The following is a 20,328-nucleotide window of genomic DNA, read 5'->3' on the forward strand; positions in this document are numbered from 1 at the left end:
GTACTGCACATGTGGCCCCAGGGTCAGAACGGAGCAGTCTCGTTTCTCACCTTGGCCTTGATTCCAAAGCCAGCGTTATCTGAGGTACTTGATGGGGTATGGTGACAAAGTTTTTAGGTCCCTGAGTTTCCATTTGGATTCACCTGGAGGACTCTTGGGACCTGATTTCCAACGATTCCAGTTTAGGAGGACACACTCTTTTCTTTGAGCATCAAAGCTGCCAATGGGCCATTATTTCAATCCATTGCTATAGATGCAGGGAAACACCCACAAAGGCACCCCCCCACCCCACCCCCAGCCCAGGCCTTTCCTCCAGGAGTCAAGACCTGGATTCCCTCCCATACGAGAACTTACAGTGCGCTATCTTCCACATGTCCTCCAAGGTGCTGGAGAAATGGAAAGTGATCTCTCCACAGCTGGCTCTGCCCTAACTGCAGCCTTCTGGCCTCTTGCTCCCAGTCATCCCTGGAGAGCTGTACAGACTTCTGATTGGCCCTCTGAAGAGCACCCAGCTTGATGTCTCATCTAGTTTTAGAGCCTCCATTGGGGATGTCTGGTACTAGAGAGTAATGAGCAGGTGCAGGGGAAGGCATTTGGAGTGACTGGGCCATTTTTTACAGGAATAAGATCCAGATCCTTTAAAAGATTTCAAGAGACCTGTGGTCCAAAGGAGTTTGAGAATCTAATTCCAAGGGCCCTAGAGATACTGCCAATCACTGATTTGAGTGCAGGGTGGCCACTGCCCTGTTTACATGGCAGCCTGGCCATCTGGAACAGGTCTAAGTTGGTAGTGATCCCAGACAAACAAACCTCCCTTCTGCTGCCATACCCACAACCCCATTGGGCTGTTGAGCCTGTGGGGTGAGAATAATAGGTGTTTTTATACCATCCAAGATTTGTAAAGGGTGCCCCAAGCTCTGCTTACTTAGAAATCAGATTTCGCAGGGAGGTGACTGGAAACAGACAAAGCAGTGGCCCTATCAGGTCAGCTGAGAATCCCTCACCAGAAATAGAAGCCAGGTGGCTCCAGCTGCCCAGAACGAAGTGGTTCTTGTTTGGGTGGACTAGCCTTGATCCTGAAATGCCATCTTAGTTACACGTACCAAGGCCAAGGACAGGACTCATTGTGGCTGTGGGCCTCAGGCTAGGGCTTCTGGGTTCCAGGCCTCTACGTGTGCACCAGCCACACCTCCTGTCTGGAGGGCTGCCCTGTTGGACTGGTTTATTTCTGCCACTTTCCCACTTAGCATTGCACAAGTGGGTTCTGTTCCTCTGTGGAATACCACAGTGCCCTTAAAGAAACAGCATTAAGTAACTGCCAACTGAGAAAGCAAAGGCCAAGTTAGCCAAGAGGTGAGCCTGGTTCACTTCTGCAAAATGTACGTGAGCCCTGTGTGTGCCATTTCAGGGTGTGGATCATGTCGTTGGCCACCTATTACTACCCCGATCTCTGGAGAACAAGCCTTTATGTAAAAGGTGTAGAGGAGCAGACCTGGTCAACATGCACGTCTTGTTATGGTCTCAGTTCCCTCCAGTGTTCACAGGTGGTGCAGCAGCTTTGGGCCCCTGACAAGGGGGTGAGGCTGGGGAGCTCAGAGCAAGGTCTGGGAGCAGCTGTGCCCAGAGAAACCCAGTGGGTCTTTGCAGTATCAGATTTTGGCCTAAAGCAAAAGAGGGCCTGTTCCTGCCCTAAGGCCAGTGTGGAAAATGTGTTTGAACTTTATCTGAAGGCAAAGCCAATTCTGATTCATGCATATTGAACCTCCCCAGCAGATTTCACGGATGAAAGAGAAAACACCTTTTGAGGACAGAAAAGGGAAAGTGGAGCAGCAGCAGCACCAGCTCTAGGGGGCAATGGTTGATAACCCAGCACAAGCCTGGTGTGGGTGCCCTGCTGGGAAAGTGCAGTGTTCGTTCAATCACCAGCCAGCAGGCTCCATCATCCCCTCCTGGAGCCAAACCACTGTCCTCAAGATTGCTTCAGGCACAAGGGTATTAGAGAACATTGAATTGTAGCCCCTCATTTGTCCTACCCTCCAAGACACAAAGAGCAAATATCTGCAGTGTGAACGCACCAACACCTCTGACCTGCTGCCTACCTCCAGAGCAGCTGGCGCGCGTCCTCGGACAGCAAGATTTTAAAAGTTCTGTTTGTATGTCAGACTATAGAATGTTAGGTGAATATTAAGTGGCAGCTGGTTAGCTAGTTAAAAGACCCTGATGTCCGCACTCCATGTACCCACACCGGCATCAGGGCTCCTACCAGCCACTTCAATGACAGAAGTGATGCCATCTTTTGATGACAGGATGCCAAGTTGAATCTTCAGGACTAGTGTATCAGCAGTCCCAGCTGTTGGCCATTTTCGGTAACAGGAAGGCAAGGACTGCACCTGGGTGTGGCCCCCACTAGTCAATGGGGCCGAGGTGAGCCATTCTCTCATTCCCAAATTCCTCCATTGCTGCCATGTACCAAGGACCTGCTGCGCACTGGGCAACCTTACTTTTTGGACTTGGCGAGGCTCTTGAGTGGCTGCCCTGCTGTCGTGGTTCCAGCTCCTCCCCAGCTCTAACGCAAACACCAAGATCATTTTTGTGCCAGGAAAATAGGTTTATTATGGAAAGAGCCACCTGTGATGTCTGCATCCACCTGTCAACCTGTGTGCCTAGAGTTGGGAGAAGGGAGACCTCTAGGTCTAACCCTCTACTTGTCCTATTCCCAAGATACTTAAGAGTCTCAAACAGCCTGAACACAGGCTGGCTATGGCCATTCTTAATTTCTTAATTCCAGGGAACTGTTTCAAAGACAAAACACCATAAGGCAAAGTTAGGGCATGGTGTAAGATGAGTTATGATGTTAGTTTTTTTATTCCAACCTGGGTAAGCCTGTACAATGGACCCACAATTTCCACTGTCATCTTCAACAATGGTTAAGTTTTGTCCTAAACTTCAAGTGGGAAGTTAACTCAATGAGCCATAACTATGTATTTTAAGTAAACAAGAGAGATGGAAGCAGGTATTTCTGGCTAGGCTCCAAAGTCACAGCTAATAAACAGACTGGTTCCACCAGCAGAGCAGATACTGCGTTAGAATCCTTCCCCACCTGTGTTGAGTATTTTCTAGATCTATGTGGGGCCATGTCCAACGGCAACCTACCTTTTGGCTGCTCTCTCCTTAGTAAGTTCATCTGTGTGGAGTGATGTCTGGTGAGAACGAACAGGGAACCTGTGGAACTGCTTTCAGAGGGTAAAGCTGGGTTCACTTGGGCTGCCAAATGATGGATCGCATTAGTCCATTTGTGGTACTAATGAGACTGCTGGAGCCTGGAAATGGACTCCACCCATGTGGTGGTTTTGGATAAGCCCGATATGAGAAGAGGGGCCCAGTGGTGTCAGGATGGCTTCTGATATCAAGACTGAAACACTTTCTAAATAGAAGCTATAGTTCAAAGGAGGTTATTTCTAGAGGATTTCAACGCTTACTGCTACATTAATTTATTTCATCCTGAAATAAAACCCAGCTCCTAAGTTATTCCTTCACCCTCACCCATGGGAAGAAGTTGGTGGCATTTTCGGTCCCATTCTCTTCTTTCAGGGGCTTACCCAGAAATCTGCAGAAACTTATCTTTTATCTTTCCCAACCGAGACAACTATCCAGTAAAGCCTCAGAGCAGCAGTGTCAGGAGAGTGCTGCTCCCCTGCTGGGTTCTGCTGGCACTAGGAGTTCTTGGATTTCTGCTCCTTTCTGGCCCGAGAGGCCATGAGGCTGAAGAAGATCTCAGGAGCCAGAGTTCGAAGATAAATGGCCAAGCAAGGAACCAGGTCAGCCAGGATCACATCTTTCTGTTTCTTTCCCACAGCTGTGAGAACATCTTGAGCTACCTCTTCAGCGCTTCGACCCTGGGCTGTGGTCTTGTCCATAACTAAAATAAACAAAAGAAACACATGAATGTGGAAGCAGAAGTCCCTCTCTCTTGAGGACTTGAGCTGTTGTAGGCTGCTTCATGGGCTGCTGGGTAGGCTTGGTGGGGTTTCCCCAGGAGCCTACCAGGAGACAGGCAGTGTGCGCCACCCGTCTCCTGTACTCTGAGGCAACGAGAGATCCTCTGCAGGCCTGTGAGTGGAGAACCCAAGTCAGCTCATCTGCATGGCTGTCTGTGGCAAAGGCAGAGGCCAATTCAAATATATTAGTCTCCAAGAGTGATCCCCTCACATACCTGAGGTCCTTCCTGTTCTTGGGAATCGAACACCATGCCTATTAAAATATAAGCAGTGACTAAGGATGCCAAACAATCAGATTTGTCTAGAGTAGCTTGGCTTCAGGGTTGCCAGAGATGGGACAGAAGACTGTTACCCCACATGCACCAGGAACTCAATGAGGTAAAAGTGAAGAGGTGAGAGAGGAAAAGATGCCACAGTTCCCCGCGAGCGGCTTGTGTTCACTGAATAGGAACAGGAAGAAATCCTTGGGTTTGTTTTAGCATTAAAGGAGACAGCTGTGGAGAATTTAGGAGGCATTAGATTGGTTAATAGCAACTGATGTTCCTTCTTTCCTAATCTGACAAGTCTTTTGACGACAGGACCAGCTGGCAGGCACAGAGCAGAAATCAAAAACCCAGACCACTTAAAACCATTCAAACTATCCAAATTGCCTGAGCTTCCTTATCAGTACCTGTTCTGTGTGTCTTCATTCGAATAGGTGGTTTCTGACTGTCAATTTTAAAATGCCACAGAGGGAATAAAAGAGGTTTGTCTAGGTAAAAATAGGTGTAGGGCTCCCTGGCCCCGCACCTCTCTGTGGTTTCTGCTGACTTGCTGAGTGACAGAGAAGCTGCCACACAGGGCATGGGCAGTCTGGCTCAGGTCTAGCTGGGGTGGGTGCAGAGCCAGGTGGTCCCGGAGAGATGCTATAACACAGTCCGAGAGATCACATCTGGGCAGCACAAGCGACAGGGTAAATGCTCCAGCGTGGACATCAGTGTGTACAAGTCACTGCCCTGTTGCCGACACACAGGTACAGTGACGGAAGAGGCAGAGCCCACTTGGTCTGCGTGGCTGAGGCCTATATGCCAGGACCAAGCCTTCAGCCCATGAGTAAGGGCTGCAGGTCAACTCACAGGGTTGTCTGTTTGATGTCCATTGGCAATTCTGAGACTGGTGTCCCCAACCACACTCCCAATGTCTAGGATGTTGCTTTGATGATCCTGGAATCAGTCACCGCAAGCATACTGGGTGGGAAAGCTCTTGGTTTAACTAACCCATACTTTCCATGAGGTTAATTTACTAAGACTGGATTAGTTGGAAGTCTGGCATTTCAGCTTGGGAACTTCTTTGCCTGCCCAAAAGGGAATCTGTTCTGAGAGCTACAGTTGTGATGCTCAGACTAAGGATGGTTCATGGTCAATGAAGACTAATCAACATTCTCATAATCACACCCATGTTATTGCAAATCAAAAGGATCAAAGCATCACTCAGGCAAGGGTAGCATGTCTCACTGGCTGACCAACAGCTTCCCACAGAAGACAGCCGCAGCCTCACCTCCATATCTGGACCCGTCGGCAGTGATGGCATTTAGAGAGAGGTTGGTGCGGATGTAGCCGGGACTGATCACAGTCACCTCGATTTTATACTGTTTCATCTCAGCACGAAGACAGTCAAAGAATGCCTGGGCTGCATGTTTGGAGGCTGAATCTGCAAAGGTAGTTGCCAGAGGCAGGTGAGTGAGCTGGGACATGGCCTGGCGCAAGCACACATTCATTCCCATTCACTCTTTTTATTAAAAAATTGGATTTTGTAATTTAAGATTATCATATTAAAGCAACATTCACTTCTAGATTTAAAGAAGGGTAGTATGTCATTGTTCTTAGGAAACACTGAAGTATCTACAAGGAAAGAAGCATGTTCTCAACTTTCAAATGGTTCAGGGGAAATATACATTTTTTAATACATTTATATGTGCACAAACACAGAGAGAACATGATAAAGCAAATGTGGTAAAATACAAACAACTGGGGACTCTCTGTGAAGAAAGGCACATGGATGCTCTCTGTCCTATTCCTGCAACCCTTTTTTAAATCTGAAATTATTCCAACTTAAGAACAAAATAAGAACACAATACTTAATGAGTAAAACATGCAATAGTTCAGAAGGATATAAAGTGAAAGTCCTTCTCCTGCCTTCCAGCGCCATCCCCAGAAGTGACGAATACCAACAGCCTCCAGGATTTGTTTTTACATATCCACGTATACATGTGATCTTACACATAATTAACTTGTATAGGAATGAGCTCATACTGTTCATACTATTCCCACCATAGCTTCCATCACCAGTGACACTGGACCACCTCTGTGCTGTTTGCAGGCCCACAATATGCTTCCTCCATGGGTCACCGGAGCATAGAAATGGCCCCATCATGGGCCTTCAGAGTAGTCTAGTTCTTGCCCTTGTAGGTATGTACCCAGGCATACATGGGAGAGTGTGTATAAAATTGGCTCCTGGTTTTCTTAGGAATTTCATTTCCCTTCCTGAGGTGGCTTTCATCTGGAAGACTTATGGAGCTTGAAACAGAGCTGCCTCTGCTCCACAGCAATGACGCCGCACGATGATGCCGTTCACTTTAATTCCTGAGAATGGCTAAGTCTGGGGAAACCACAGTGGCACTACAGTGACATGCATGGGAAACACATGGTCTCTTCACAATCAGTTTCCTCCAATTCAGAGTACTAAATGTTTTGCCAGTACTAAATGGGTGCCAGGGGGGGATAAGGTACCAGGAGGTGGGGGGGAGAGAAGGGCATCCATCAGTCAAAAAAGCAAGGAAAGGGGAAATTAAGAAGTGAAAAGGCTAAGAAATATCACCAGCAAGTCACATGCTGCAACTTTACAGTGTCTGACATGCTGAGTCCCTTTCTGGGCCAGCTTCTTTGGTTTGAGATAGCTGAATGAATAGACAGTAGGTAGCTGAGTACAGAAAACTGCTCTTATCAGTTCGGGGTGAAGCCATTAACAGCTAGGATGAGTGAGTCATGCTGGGGGTCCGCAGAATAGAAGGCTGCACTCTAAAAATGTTTCTCCTAGGGCTATAGTGCTGTGATGCTCCAACAGGCTTTGCCATCACTGGACCCCCCCCCTCACATTTGAGCACATTTCTCTCTCATGACAGTCAGCAAGGAAGAGAAAGCTGCCCTCCTATTATTATATAGATGAGAAGGTCACTGCTTGTCAGGATTAAGTGACAGGCCCAGGAGCCACAGCCATACTCAGCCCAGTCATTATAAAGTGTCCAGACCAAGGGTATGTGGCCAGCAGCAGCCATAGGCAATGTGAAAACAAAAACCAATGAGATTAAATCAAAGCAAAACTTGGAAATAATTTAGTACAAAGAATAACTTCAATTACTTTTAGCTTTACCCTGATTATCTATTATGACATTTCACCTCATTTGCTTCATCATCTTTGATTACATGAGTACATAGATATTGTATATTATATGTAGCTACATATCTGTGTATCTATAGCTACATAAAACACACACACACACACACACACACTCCTCAACCACTCAAGTGGCCTTCAATGGCCTCCTATGATGCTGTCAGAGTTGACCCAGGATGCTGGCACACAGGACAACCACCACTATAGAAACAAACAGCACATACATAGCACCTTACAGTTTAGAAAAGACTTGCCATCTCCAGCTTTTTCATATTTTTAAAACATATCTGTGAACATGTATCATGATCATAAGTCTATTTTATAAGTAAGGAAATTGAAGTCCAACAAGTTATGTTAACTTTTTCCTGGACATACACCCAGAACCAAATGGTAGAGCCAGGATTCATGTCTTGAGACACAGATAATTTTGGTTTCATTTCCAGCTCATCTAATTGGCTACTGCATATCCTCCAACTGAGTATTTGTTACTCTCTGTCTTTCCAAAATGCCGGCTGTGCTCTGTTGTCCCTCCTGCACTGCCAGGTCTACAGGTGAGTTTGAGCAGGTGCGGCTGATACAAGGCAGTACTTCCTTCCAGAAGATGCACAAAGAATGGAACCACTAAAGTAGTTAGTGAAATTACCTTTAAATCTCTCAAAGCAATACAAAAACAGATTGGTTGCTTTTGCTTGATGGTATAACATGATGCAGGCAGATGAATGAAATGATACCTCAAAATGTTGGCAAAGCCCTCTCACTCATGGAGGTGAGACTATGCAGTGGAAGTCAGGCTAGCAGTTTTAATGTTTGGATCCTAATATTTCCACTTTCTGGGAGCTATGTCACTGAAACCTTCCCATGAGTCCCCAGAGATCAAACTGTTCAAAGATGTTCTAGGAAAAGCATCACCACTAATCGTCAAAGACTGAAAGAGAAAAATAATCCTCAAGAAAAACAGCTAAAGGAGGTCATATCCATTCAATGAGTTCACTATATGTCCACTTAAAAGACATATAGTCCATTTACCTAAGTAAATCCATAAATGCTCTATGTGTCAAATGGAATAAACAAGACATTAAACAGTATGCATAATAAACCCCATTTTTATATGTTGTTTATATGTAGAAAACAATTTGCCGGCATATGTGGCCAAGTGACAAAGCAGCAGGTGACGCGCTGGCTGGTAACATGACATGTATCTGGGGCTGCTCTAGAGGTCACAGTGCTCAGAGTAACTCAACCTTCTCAGCAGCCTTCCAGGCTGAGAATGCCCTGCCTCCATTTTGTGGTTGGGGCTTTAAGGTACAAAGCTCTGGGATACGGAGTGAAGCTGGGCGCTGAACACGGGCTTTCTGCTCAGAAGAACACATTCTGATGAAGTTCTTTCCCACTCTGTGGTATTTCTCTACTGTCTGAATTCTGAATAGTATGTGTGTTCTTTTTATAATCAGAAAAAAAGAAACATTTGAAGGTGGGAGTACTCACACGCTGATCGAAAAGGAATGCTGATTTTGCCCTGGATGCTGCTGATGGCAACGATGTGGCCTTTTTGCCTTTTGATCATGGAGGGCAAGAGAGCTAAAGAAAGAAGGCAGAGGTTTTAGAAGACTTTCTTCACGTTCCTGAACCTAACACTGGAAGACCTCGCCTATTAGTCCAGTCAGGCCGAGAGAGGGGAACAATGTAGGGCTCTCAAATCATGGTTTGTTGGAACTCTCAGGCCTCCTGTGCAGGAGCCAGAAGAAGGAAGGAGGAAAGAGGCAGGGAAGAAGGCAGACAGAGCCCAGTCACCACTAGCACTTGGCTTAGTTTCCTTCCGAGGGAGAGCTTTTCTCCTGAAATCCATGGCTGGACATAATCAATATTCCCAGTAATACAAAATGGTGCATTGTTGGCAAACATGATGAAAAAGAAATGGAGGTAATACTGTGCAAATGAAGTGCTAGTGAGGAGAAAGTCTTGATTTGAGGTTATAAGCAGATAAAGAAATGAAATGAAAGCCTGGAAAAAATTAACACCCAGGCTGTAATGACAACACCAAACCACGTAAACAGGGAATGGGAACTGACAACCATTAGCTGAAAAGAAACCAACTGAATAAAAAGGATACTGACATATCATGCTCTTTTTTCCTTTTAGTCCAAAATGGTTACCTTTTGTCAAAGCAACTGGGCCAAAGTAGTTTGTCTCCATCACTGTTTTGTCCACATCAATGGTGGTGTCCGTGATGGTGCCACGGTAGCTGATGCCAGCATTGTTAATCAGCACGTCCACATGGCCAAAGCACTTCAGGATCTCATCTGCTGCTGCAACTATGGCCTGAGGTTCTGCGAGGTTGAAGGTCACCATGTGAGGCTTGTGTGTCTGCACCTGGAGAGGGTTACAAGCCATATGAGCCACACATCCCTGCTTTTCAGAGTCCTGGGAGTGACCAACTACCCACAAATTAACAAAGCCTGCAGCAACTCTCTTCTGAAGAGATGTGGCCTGGAGGATACTGTCTACCATACTCACACCTGGTCTGGACAACTTTACTACTGAAAAGGGCAGGGATCATAACTGGTACAGATCACTACGACTGATTACCACAGAAGCCATTAATCACAGTCCTCTCTGCTTCCAGTGCTGTATACTGGCATTATATTAAACAGTGCCTTGGTGAGAGCAGGTAGACTTCTCAGGTTAAGTCACTTTTATTTATTTGTTCATGAAATATTTTTTATATATTCCCAAAGTACTCTTGACACAACAGAAAGCAAGACACTAGACTGTTCTGAAGCATACAGTCTAGGAAGACAAATTACTTTTAAAATTATAAAGAATGCCCTAGGGAAGCAGAAGATGCTAAACAAATAAACAACTGAGCAATCTAAACTAGAAGGCTTCCCAAAGGAGCATATTATTAAAACATAAAAAAGACGAGGGGTGGGTGTGAAGTCAGGAAATGGCAGTATAGGAGGTGCCAGGAATCTGTTTATGCAGCGAGACAACTATGCTAACAGAAACTCTGTGCAGTGACTATCTGGAACTCTGTGGTCTATCTGAATGTTGGTAGCTTGCAGGGGGAGTTAGGTTGTTAAATGATAAGATAATTTTGCTCAATTTCAGTTACTAGCTTAGTGGTAGGAAGTTGTGGGAAAGTCAGCCCCACATTTCTGTTGCAACTTGAAGGAGCCAAGGTAGGCGAAAATGACCTCATCTTCTAAATATCAGAGTTGTGTTTGGATGATGGATCACTGCTCTTTTTACCAAGATGCAGCACAGAGGCAGGTTGGTATTATTTAATCACCACTAGCTGAAGAGGCTTCCAGTAGATTTAAAGGAGATATACGTATTTTCACTGATACTCAAAAATATAAGTAAATCCCTGAGGAAGTCCAGATGATGGACTTACAAGGCAAAGACTATGTTTAAAATATTCAAAGTACTATGGGAAGACATGGACAAAGGCAGGAAATTTATGTATAAAAAATAAAATGTTAATAAAGAAAAAGAACATAAAAAATAGAGTTCAAAAGTACAATAACTGAAATGAAAAAAATACATTGAAAGTGTTCAAAACAGATCTGAAGGTGTAGAAGAGAGAATCAGTAAACTTCAATCTGAAAACAAAAGGGAGAATAGAAAAGACAAGTAAACAGAGCTGAAGGACCTCGGGGACATTATTAAATAGACCAACGAAGGGAAAGCAAAATATTTGAAGAAACAATTGCTGAAAACTTCCCAAACTTAATGAAATGCATGAATCTACACATTAAAAAGTTCAAAACCAAGCCCAAAGCCAAGCTCAAAACCCTTTGAGGATAAACTCAAAGGCCCACACTAAGGCATAATCAAACTGTCCAAAAGACAAAGATAAAATCCTGAGTAGCAAAAGCTATTCCTTACATAAAAAAGATCCTCAATAAAACTGTCAACTGATTTCTCATCAGAAGTCTTTAGAGGGGCCTCCCTGGTGGCACAAGGAGTTAGGTGTCAGCACTATGAAGCTGTCCGTTACAGCATGAGTTCAATCTCTGGCCAGGGAGGAAACCCACATGGCACAGCAGACCTCTCCTGTCTTGCCTGCTGCTCCCCTCAGCAGAGCATTTCAATCTGCCTGTTCTGCTCCCCACTGTCTCTAGTGAATCCTCTCACCTTTCCCCACCTCTGGCCTGCACCCCAGCTTTGTATGCATAAATAAATCTAAAAAAAAAAAAAAAAGACAACTTTGGAAGCCAGAAGACAGTGAGGGTAGATATATTAAATATGCTGGGGGGTGGGGGGAAGAGAGGGAGGGATGTAAACTAAGAATTCTGTATCTGGTGCCAACAAATTATGCTTAGTGAAATAAGCCAGACAGAAAAACCAATACTGTATTTCCCCATTTACACTGAGATATTTGGAATACACAAATTCAGAGCAGAAAGCAGAACAGCTTTTACCCAGGAGTTGGGGGAAATGGAGTAAGAGTGAATTTTTGTTTGGTGGATCTAGATTTTTGTTGGAAACAAAGTATAGATAGTGGTGACAGCATGTATTTAATGCCACTGAGTTGTACACTTAGTTATAGTTAAAATGATCATTGATAAGTATATTTTCCCACAATTAAAAATTTAAAAGTTATCATCCCCTGCCCGCTAGGATGCACTGGAATTAGTGAGGTAAAAGAGGGAAAGGAGGGCATCAGAGAAGGAATTCCCTAAACTTGGGGTACTAGGTAAGTAGCACCAGTAAGTAGGGGAGTGGGGACTTGAACACATGACAGTTCTTCCTTCTGAAGCCTCTGGCTGAGTTTACTGCAGAGACCTGCTGCTCTCAGGCACAAGGCAACCATATGGCTGCTTTTCACAGTCATTGGCCCAGGACTGAGCCACCAGCTCCTCAGCTGCCTGGAGAGGATGGACTGTACCCTCTTCCCATGCAATACCCCCTGGACTCACCTTGGTGACCTGAGAAGCAGTGAGTTCTTTGGTGAGGTCTTCTAGGGCCTCCCTATCCCGGCCACAGAGCACCAGCTTAGCGCCCGCAGCATAGAAGATCTTGGCACATTCTAAGGGAGAAGAAAGAGTGTTGGGGACCGAAGCCGGCATTCTGGCATCTGTCAGCAGTCATAAAAAGGTGAAATGGAGTCCGGATAGAGAAAAACATCCGGATTGTAAAAGGCATGTGGGAAGAACTCCCTGCCCCCACCTTTTCCTTCTCCTCTTTCTTTTCTCACGCACCTATTATCAAAACACTGCTCCATTCTCGCCCATTTTTGTCCCTCACGAGAGTCCCCGCCGTCAAAACATCCCTGCATGTCTAGTGTCCATTGGCTTTTTCCCTGCCCAACTTCTGCATCTCCCACCTCTTGTATTTTATATAAACGAGATAAAAACAAAATAAACGCTTTCTCTTTGTTCTGATACACGCGTGTGACTGTTTCTTTTTGTTCGCCGGACCTGGGGTCCTGACTCCCTGGCCTTGCAGGTTCAAGGCCTCCCGCAAAAGAGTCTTGACAGCTGAGGAAATTCAGTCTTTCTTCCTCACTGTAATTCAGTTCACTCTTATCCAACACTTCAGGATGTGTATTTGTTTCTTTACACACTCAACACATATGCCTTAGATGCTACTGTGGCCTAGCATGGAGCTAGGAGTGAGAAACAGAATGACAGAGCTGTTATCGCTCAGGTTATTTATCAAGTCACTTCAATGCAAGTGCCTTCAATTCAAGGCACATGTCTAATTCAGAGTATTTGCATGGTTCTGCAAAAACACAGGGGTATGGGACTCTGAGTAAGTGGAGAGGCCCCCGCCCCCCCCACAGTCCTAAAGTCTGAAAGTATCAGGGCAGAGGGTGCAAAGTTAAATGCCTGAGGGGCCATGATGCAGCCAGGACAGAAAGTGGAAAATCTAATGGAAATGACACAACTGGAGTTCAAAGAGCTAAAGCATGCTGAGTTTCTGTAACAGCAAAGGATCATAAAGGGGCTGCATTTTAAGAGCTCTCTGCCAACTGGGGAGGAAGGAAAAGAAGGAGACCAGCTCTGCTAAGCTGCTACATTTCAGGTGACACCAGATGACTTCACTAAGACCATGTGGCAGAGGGGAAAAAGCTCTTTGGGTACCTCTATCAGCCAAGATTCTACTGGGGGCAGAAAAGAGACTTGACTTATACAGGGACAAAATACAAAGAGAATTTCTCAGAAGTCTTCTGGGAAAGCACAAGAATTAAGAGAAAAGCCAAATGGCTAACACGTGGGAGGAGCAGGAATGGCAGTGCCCACGGTCTTGCAGCAAGAACTAGATCTGTGCTGGCAATCCATTCTCAGCTTCACCTGCCTCAGTCTGGCATCTTCACAAGATGGAAACAGGCTGTGGGTGGCTTTGGGGTCACATCAACACAATTCCCCTGCTGGACAGGAAAGAAGCCTCTAACTGGTCTCACCACTCTGGTGTCAAAATCCCGAGGGAGACTGTAGTCAATTATGGTGGAGCAGCATGAGGAATGGCCCAGGGAGGGGCAGGCATGAGACCGGGGGCAGGGCTGTGGAGGGGAGCAGAACCTGGTGCTAAGCTGGCAGGGTGAGGAGGTAAAGGGCTCTTGCTTCATGCTTACCAATACATGACCTAGCTAAATGACCAGTGCTTTGAAAATGTACAGCTTATGGAGAGCAGTATAGCCCAGTGGTCAGGAGAATGGACTTGCTAGCTTCCTGTGTCTAACTCTGACTTCTGACACTGGTTCTGTGATTCTTGGGTAAGTTACAATCTCTGTTTCTTACATGCCTGTTCTGAGAACTAAAAATAGCAGCACTGTATTGAATGAGTTAAAGTAGATAAAAAGCACTATCAACGTGCTGAGAGGGCCCTGCCTGCCTCACTAAGGTCTATACGGGCCCCTCAGCCCCTAGAAGACTCACTTATTCAGTGAGCTGCCCACTGAGTCTCACACTAAAGCATTGAGGCTGTCCAGTGGTGCCTAAGCCACTTTGGCTCCTACAAGGGATAGATAGGGCTGCACTGGGAGCTACAGCAAGGGGCTGAGGAGTCAAGGCTGTCAATGTCACTTTCTCCCTGGAAGGGGAGAGAGATTGAAGGATCTGGGTAGGGTATATTGCTCTGATAATCTTCCCTGCAAAGTGTTCAGATTCCTTAGAGCTAGAAGGGTTCAAAATAAGAGGGAAGAAATTCCAGCCACCTTCAAGAAACAATAAAGCACTTAAAGTCTAGGCTGTTTCATAGTACAAAGCACTCTCTTCACTCCACAACTTCTTCTTTGGCTTCTTGTACAGCTTTTACTTGCCTCCCTGCAAGTTTCCAAATGGAGTTTTTAGAAAAGAAGTCCTAGGTAGACTAAATCAATACATTTCAGGCATGCTATATCATCTTTGAAAAAGCAGCAAAGCCCTCCCAGGGTGGGGGTGGGGCTGTACTCAAGGCCAGATGTCTGCATTCCTGAGGCTAGAACTGCTACCCAGAGTACTAACCATTCCCTAAGAATGGCACTACTGGCTTCCAACTCACCCTACTTTGTCTTCTGCTGACCAGTAGAATAGACATTTTGTGAGGTGCCACCAAAAGGTGCCAACACACAGAACTAAAGGTGGGAGAAGTAATAGTGGTATATAAACAACTTCTAAAAAATATTGCCTATATTCTATTAAAGTTTTGCTTCCTGGCAAAGCCAAAAAGGGAGGAAATTAGTTTGTGTAGGGAGGGTCAGAATGAAAAAAACATGGCTTGAAAGGTTTCCACTTTCATTTCTTGAAAAGGCTGATACAGGGAGGCAGAAGGGTCAAAGGAAAACAGCCCCAAGGTACCATCTATCTAGGGCTCCACATGATTTTCTAGCACTTATGGTTTGTAAATCAAGATAGCTGTTCATGACCTCAGGGCTTAGGCTGGCTAAAGTGGACATCCAGAACATTCTGTTCTGTCAGTCAGTGGTCCCACTGTTATACAAGAGCAAGCTCATGTGGTTTATATATATAATACAGGAGATCAAAAAGGAGAAATATAAAAGGCTGTGAAGACTCATGACATAAACCAAATCTTCAGGGTGGCTAACATGGGAGGCAGAGCCACTAGCGCAACTTGGAAGCTAAAGAACAGTAACCCAGTACTCACCAAAAGCGGTGTCTGTATTTGAAAGTCTACTTTATTGCTGGATGGGAAAGAGAGCTATAACTACTGTCCCTAAGGTATCAAATGGGACGGAATAATTTGGAATTCAGGAAGTAGTGTAAATATGTGTATATATAGGTGTGTATATGTTTATCTATGTGTATAATATATTTTATATATGTTTCATTTTTCTTTCAATCATGTTTTCTATTCCGTTCACAGTTCTAGTGTCTGGAAGTGGTAATGTGGGATGATGGTGAGGACAGTGTCCTTTTTCAAACGTCCACATATTGAAGCACCTGTGACTCACCTTTGCATTTCAGTCAACACTCATATATTCTTCAAGGTCTTTAAAAAAAAATAGCTCTCTCTCTCTGAGGTCAAAATAAGTGGCTGCTGACTCCCCTATATATAGTAGTTGAGTAAGGTCAGAGGACTGACAGTGGCAAAGGGCCTGGAGGCAGCTGACCCCATGCAGGCCTGGATATCTAATGACAGACCCAAGGTTCGCTCCCAAAATCTCACCTAAACATTGCAGTAGTGTACAAACAAGTCCATGCCACCTAAAGCCTTACCAGGCTTCCCTGCATACAAGGCCCCACTAGTGTTCTGTGCTTCTGTTAATACCCAAGTACTTGCTAGTCTCCATGCTGTTCCTAGCTTTGTCCTATTTGCACTGGCCCCTCTGCTGACTCCCATCTGCCTTTTCCCTGGCCATCTCCTCAAGAGAAACAAGACTATGAGTTCTAATCTGAGGTTTGAGTTTTATCTTAGCTTTGTGGTTTCTGACTAAAAGTCCTAGGGAAGTCAAACCTTAGCTATGAGGATTCAGTCAGATGAAGTACAACTCTACATTTATGAATGTGCCTTACCTACTAGTCTTGATGGAATACCCGCTACTAAAATGGCAGTCTATTGAGTTAAGTCCTACTTCTCTCCCCTATTTGACCATGTACTACATGAAAGAAAGGAATGTCTTTCATTTATCTGTCCCAGCACTAAACACAGAGCCTCGTGGAAAATGCTGGGTCTGAGTTGGCTGTCCTGTTACCATCTGAAGACACAGCAGCGGGCTGACCACAATTCAGAGTGCCTCTGAGCCTCCTCTCCTGTCTAAGTGCAAGTATGGATGATGTATGGTGTGGTGTGGAACATGTGTGCATGCTGAGAAAGACAGAAGAAAGCTCTACATAACTGTCTACATTTGCTCTCCATACACTCTGCCAAGGTCACAGTACCTCGGGAAGCAATGGTGGTAGCACCAAAGCTCGTGTGGGCAGCTCCGTCTGACACCAGGCCCAGTCTAACAAACAATTCCTAGGACTGGAAGATCAACATGCCACCAAATTAAAAGGGTATTAAACTGGAAAACCTGGCTAAGGAATAGCTGAGGCAACACTTATTCTCTGTTCACCCTTGCCAAGACTAAAAACTAGGGATGCTGCCTAGAACCAGCAAAAGGCATGTTTTGTGTGGATAAATAAAGACAGCGGTAAAAACTTTGAACTAGTCATTATTTGAAAATTTAGAGACTTGTCATACAAATGCCTATTTCAACAACTAGTGGGAGCTGTGGCAAGTGAGGTGGAACAGGTAGTCTCCAGTGTGCCACTGTCTTCCGCACTAGCTTATCTCCCAGTACTGGCGCTATCAGGCGCTCTTAGTTTCTCCAAGTGGACCAGGGACAGCAACAGATTCTTACCCCTAGTCACACAGCTGCTTTCCTTATTGCACCTGTGCTGGTGGTCCCTGTGCAGCTTAACTGCTGCTTATGCTCAGGCCAACTGACTACCCGCCCCCTGACAGCATGCACCCAGCACCCACCTAGCCCCAGGCCTGAGGTGGAGCCTGTAATGACCACCACAACATTCTGGAAGTAAGTCTTAATGCGCATGTGCTGCAGCAGCTTGAAGAGGCTGAAGATTCCCACACAGCCAAACATCAGGGGCAGGATGGCTGTTGATGTGGCAAAGTCCATGACCCTCATCTTCAGCAGACCCTTCCTAGAAGAACCAAAACCAAACAAAATTAGTGACAAAATGTGAGTCTTGTCTTGCCAACCCTTCCCCCAAGTCTGATACGTAGACTCTTGCGTAGACTCCAGGTCTGGACACAAGTATCTTTCCAGGCCCCATGCTCTCAGCTGACTGCTCAGCCTGGGGAACTTCTCTTCTCTCACTGGACAGTGACTCGAGCAGGCAACAGAACCACTGAGCAAACAATGCCTCCCAGAGGCGCACAGAGCCCAGAACAATTGAGACAGTCATTAGGATCCTGGCTACCCAGAAAGCATTACAGGAGGCAGTGCGGTCAGTCCTCACCTGATTCTCCTTCCGAAACTTGTTGTGGAGAAAAGTAATACTATCATTTTCAGTCTCTGAAAATTTTACAAATTGAAATGAAACTAGAAACATATTTCAAAAAAAGAAAACCATACCAATCCATAGACTCCTCCATGAGGAAACGGGTATTTGTGGGCGGTGGTCTCAGTGAAGGCCCACAGTGCAGTCTTGGCCTCAACCTGGTAGATGCCCATAGGGGATTCTGCAGGACACAGCTGCTTTTTGCCAAGCATGGGCTCAGACTCAGGCTGCTGAGTGGCTGCCCTGCATGCACTGTGGCCAGTTCTCCCTAGTAGTACCTTAGAGATACTGCACCAGCTTCCTGTCTCACACTCAAAAGTCAGGATGCACAAAGAACTACACAGAGATGACTCAGTCCCATTGCTATGGTGTCTGGGAACTGTCTCTGAGCAAAAGGAACAGCACTTAAATGGAAGAAAGGAGCCGTGTCCTGATTGCCACATATCGTGCTTAGGAAATAAATCTATGTACAGTAAGTTCAAAGGGCAGCCTGTTTTCTTTGAAAACAGGATATTAGCAGGTTCCATAATATGTTTCTAAAATTCATATATTACACCTAAATGCTTATCTACTAATTTCAGTAATTTCAGATATAACTGGGAAGACAAGATTGATAGTATAAATAAAAGAAGGGGGAAGGACCTTGCTCACAATTTCCAGCATTTGGAGATCAGCATGTCTGCACAAAGAAGGGACGGTCCCAGCACACTTAGTCGTGGCAGAAAGCAGGAAGGGGGTATGGAGAGGTCAGAAATAGAAACCACAGCCCACACATGGGCTGAAAAACACAGTACACTGCCTAAACAGCAGCGTGTGCTCAACACTCGTCATCCACTCTTTTCACTGACAGGGAAGGACTTGAGGTGCAGCCTCACATTAATGAGCCTCAACACTGTGAGGAAGTTACAGTTCAGGTGTTAACAGTGGGCCAATATACTTGTATTTTCATGTGCCACAGAAAACAGAGCTCTAAACTGGAGTATAGTGTATTGGTAGAAAAGCCCCATCACCAGGGAGTGTTACCTGGGCTTAGGCAATCATGAAGTCCATGGTTTCTCACTGCAGCTCTGGAATTCAACTACCTCATTGTTTTCCAGTGAAAGCTTCTTTAAAGGGGTGTTTGAAAACTCAAACTAGAAACAGATTATCACCAAGAAATAAACTGTGAGCAGAAATGTCACCTTTTATGCCTTACATTCCATCTCCTTCAGTCAAAATCCCTTGGTGCATTTCAGAGGTGGAGTCTGACCTCAAGATTCCTTTCGCCTTTGAAGCAATTTAAAAAATAAATTGAGCTATCAAACAAAAACAAGTTTGGAATCTATTCAGAAACCACATATAGAAATAAAACTGTTGACAACCACTTCTGAAAATCAAAGGAGGAGATCTGAAAACCCTCCCAAAGTTAAACAATAACAATGATTTACTTGGGCCCTCTCAGGTGATGCAAGGGGTTAAAGCACAGCACTGTGAAGCTATCACTGCCACTGAAGCATGAGTTTGATGCCCAGCCAGCCAGGGAGCTGACCCACATGCGCAGAGACCTCTTCTAACCAGCCTACTGCTCCCCTCAGCAGTGTACTTCAGTCAATCTGCCTTTTCTGCTCTCCACTCAGTCTCTGGTGAATCCTCTCTCTTCCACACATACACCGCTGGCCTGTACCCCAGTTTTGTATGTATAAATAAATAAATCTTTAAAAAAAATGATTTTTAGGTCTGTATGGGTCGGTCATGAAATAATTTGCCATGTTATACACAAGAAAATCAGGCTAAAGGGCAGAGAGGGATTCCAACTAGAAGGAAGGACACTGAAGTCATGTGGCAAGGGGTGGCTTCGCTATCACCAAAAGCAGTGATCTGTTCCCACAACTAACACCCACTCGTATTTCATAAGTGATGATCAGCTCTCAACAGCTGGTCTAGTAAAAGTGGCATAAGAAACAGGCCATGCTTGTGACCATATCTGAAAATACATCTTTTTTTTTTTTTTTTTTTCCAGAAAGGAAAGCAGAGTAAAACTGCTCTATTTTTTTGTTCTCAAGCATATGAGGGGCAAGTAAGGCTTCTTTGACCTGGAAAGAAAGAATATCCTAACTTAAATGGTAGTCACTTTGCCAGTGAAGGGTCTTCTCTGCTCTTTTGTCCTGTGGCACAGTACCTTAGACGAGAGGCCAGAGGGTATCTTCAGGCTCGTAGGCCCCTACAAAGCTAGAACAAGCCACATGTGTGGCCTGTAGCATGTGTTTTGGGATGCCAGCCTTAGAGCCCCCAGATTAAAGACAGGCAGGCTGGCATTCGAACCAGACAGAAAGTCACAAGGAAGACAGGAAAAAGTTTCGGAGCAGACTAAGTATCCAGCCCTGGGAAGAATGTGAAGAGTGCCTCTCCAGTAAGACGCTGAGCACCAGTCCCACAGCAGCCTGGCCAAGGCGGACAGGAAGAGAGCC

At 45.3% G+C, this 20,328-nt stretch overlaps 1 protein-coding gene across 1 annotated transcript in view; it reads right to left on the minus strand.

Annotated features, from left to right (window-relative positions):
- Positions 1-2,572: 2,572 nt before the first annotated feature.
- The window catches only part of DHRS7B (dehydrogenase/reductase (SDR family) member 7B), a 31,810-nt gene continuing 14,054 nt past the window's right edge, over positions 2,573-20,328 (minus strand). The window contains exons 2-7 of the mRNA XM_004684515.2: positions 17,343-17,521; positions 12,353-12,462; positions 9,584-9,800; positions 8,916-9,008; positions 5,535-5,687; positions 2,573-3,919 (exon numbers count right to left, since the gene is read on the minus strand). Of these exons, the coding sequence (XP_004684572.2) occupies positions 3,714-3,919; positions 5,535-5,687; positions 8,916-9,008; positions 9,584-9,800; positions 12,353-12,462; positions 17,343-17,521 (958 nt within the window). The 3' untranslated portion in view covers positions 2,573-3,713. The remainder of the gene's footprint in view (positions 3,920-5,534; positions 5,688-8,915; positions 9,009-9,583; positions 9,801-12,352; positions 12,463-17,342; positions 17,522-20,328) is intronic.

The sequence above is a fragment of the Condylura cristata genome, unplaced genomic scaffold (assembly GCF_000260355.1).
Source record: "Condylura cristata isolate star-nosed mole 26May11 unplaced genomic scaffold, ConCri1.0 scaffold00017, whole genome shotgun sequence".
Taxonomy (NCBI): Eukaryota; Metazoa; Chordata; class Mammalia; order Eulipotyphla; family Talpidae; genus Condylura; species Condylura cristata.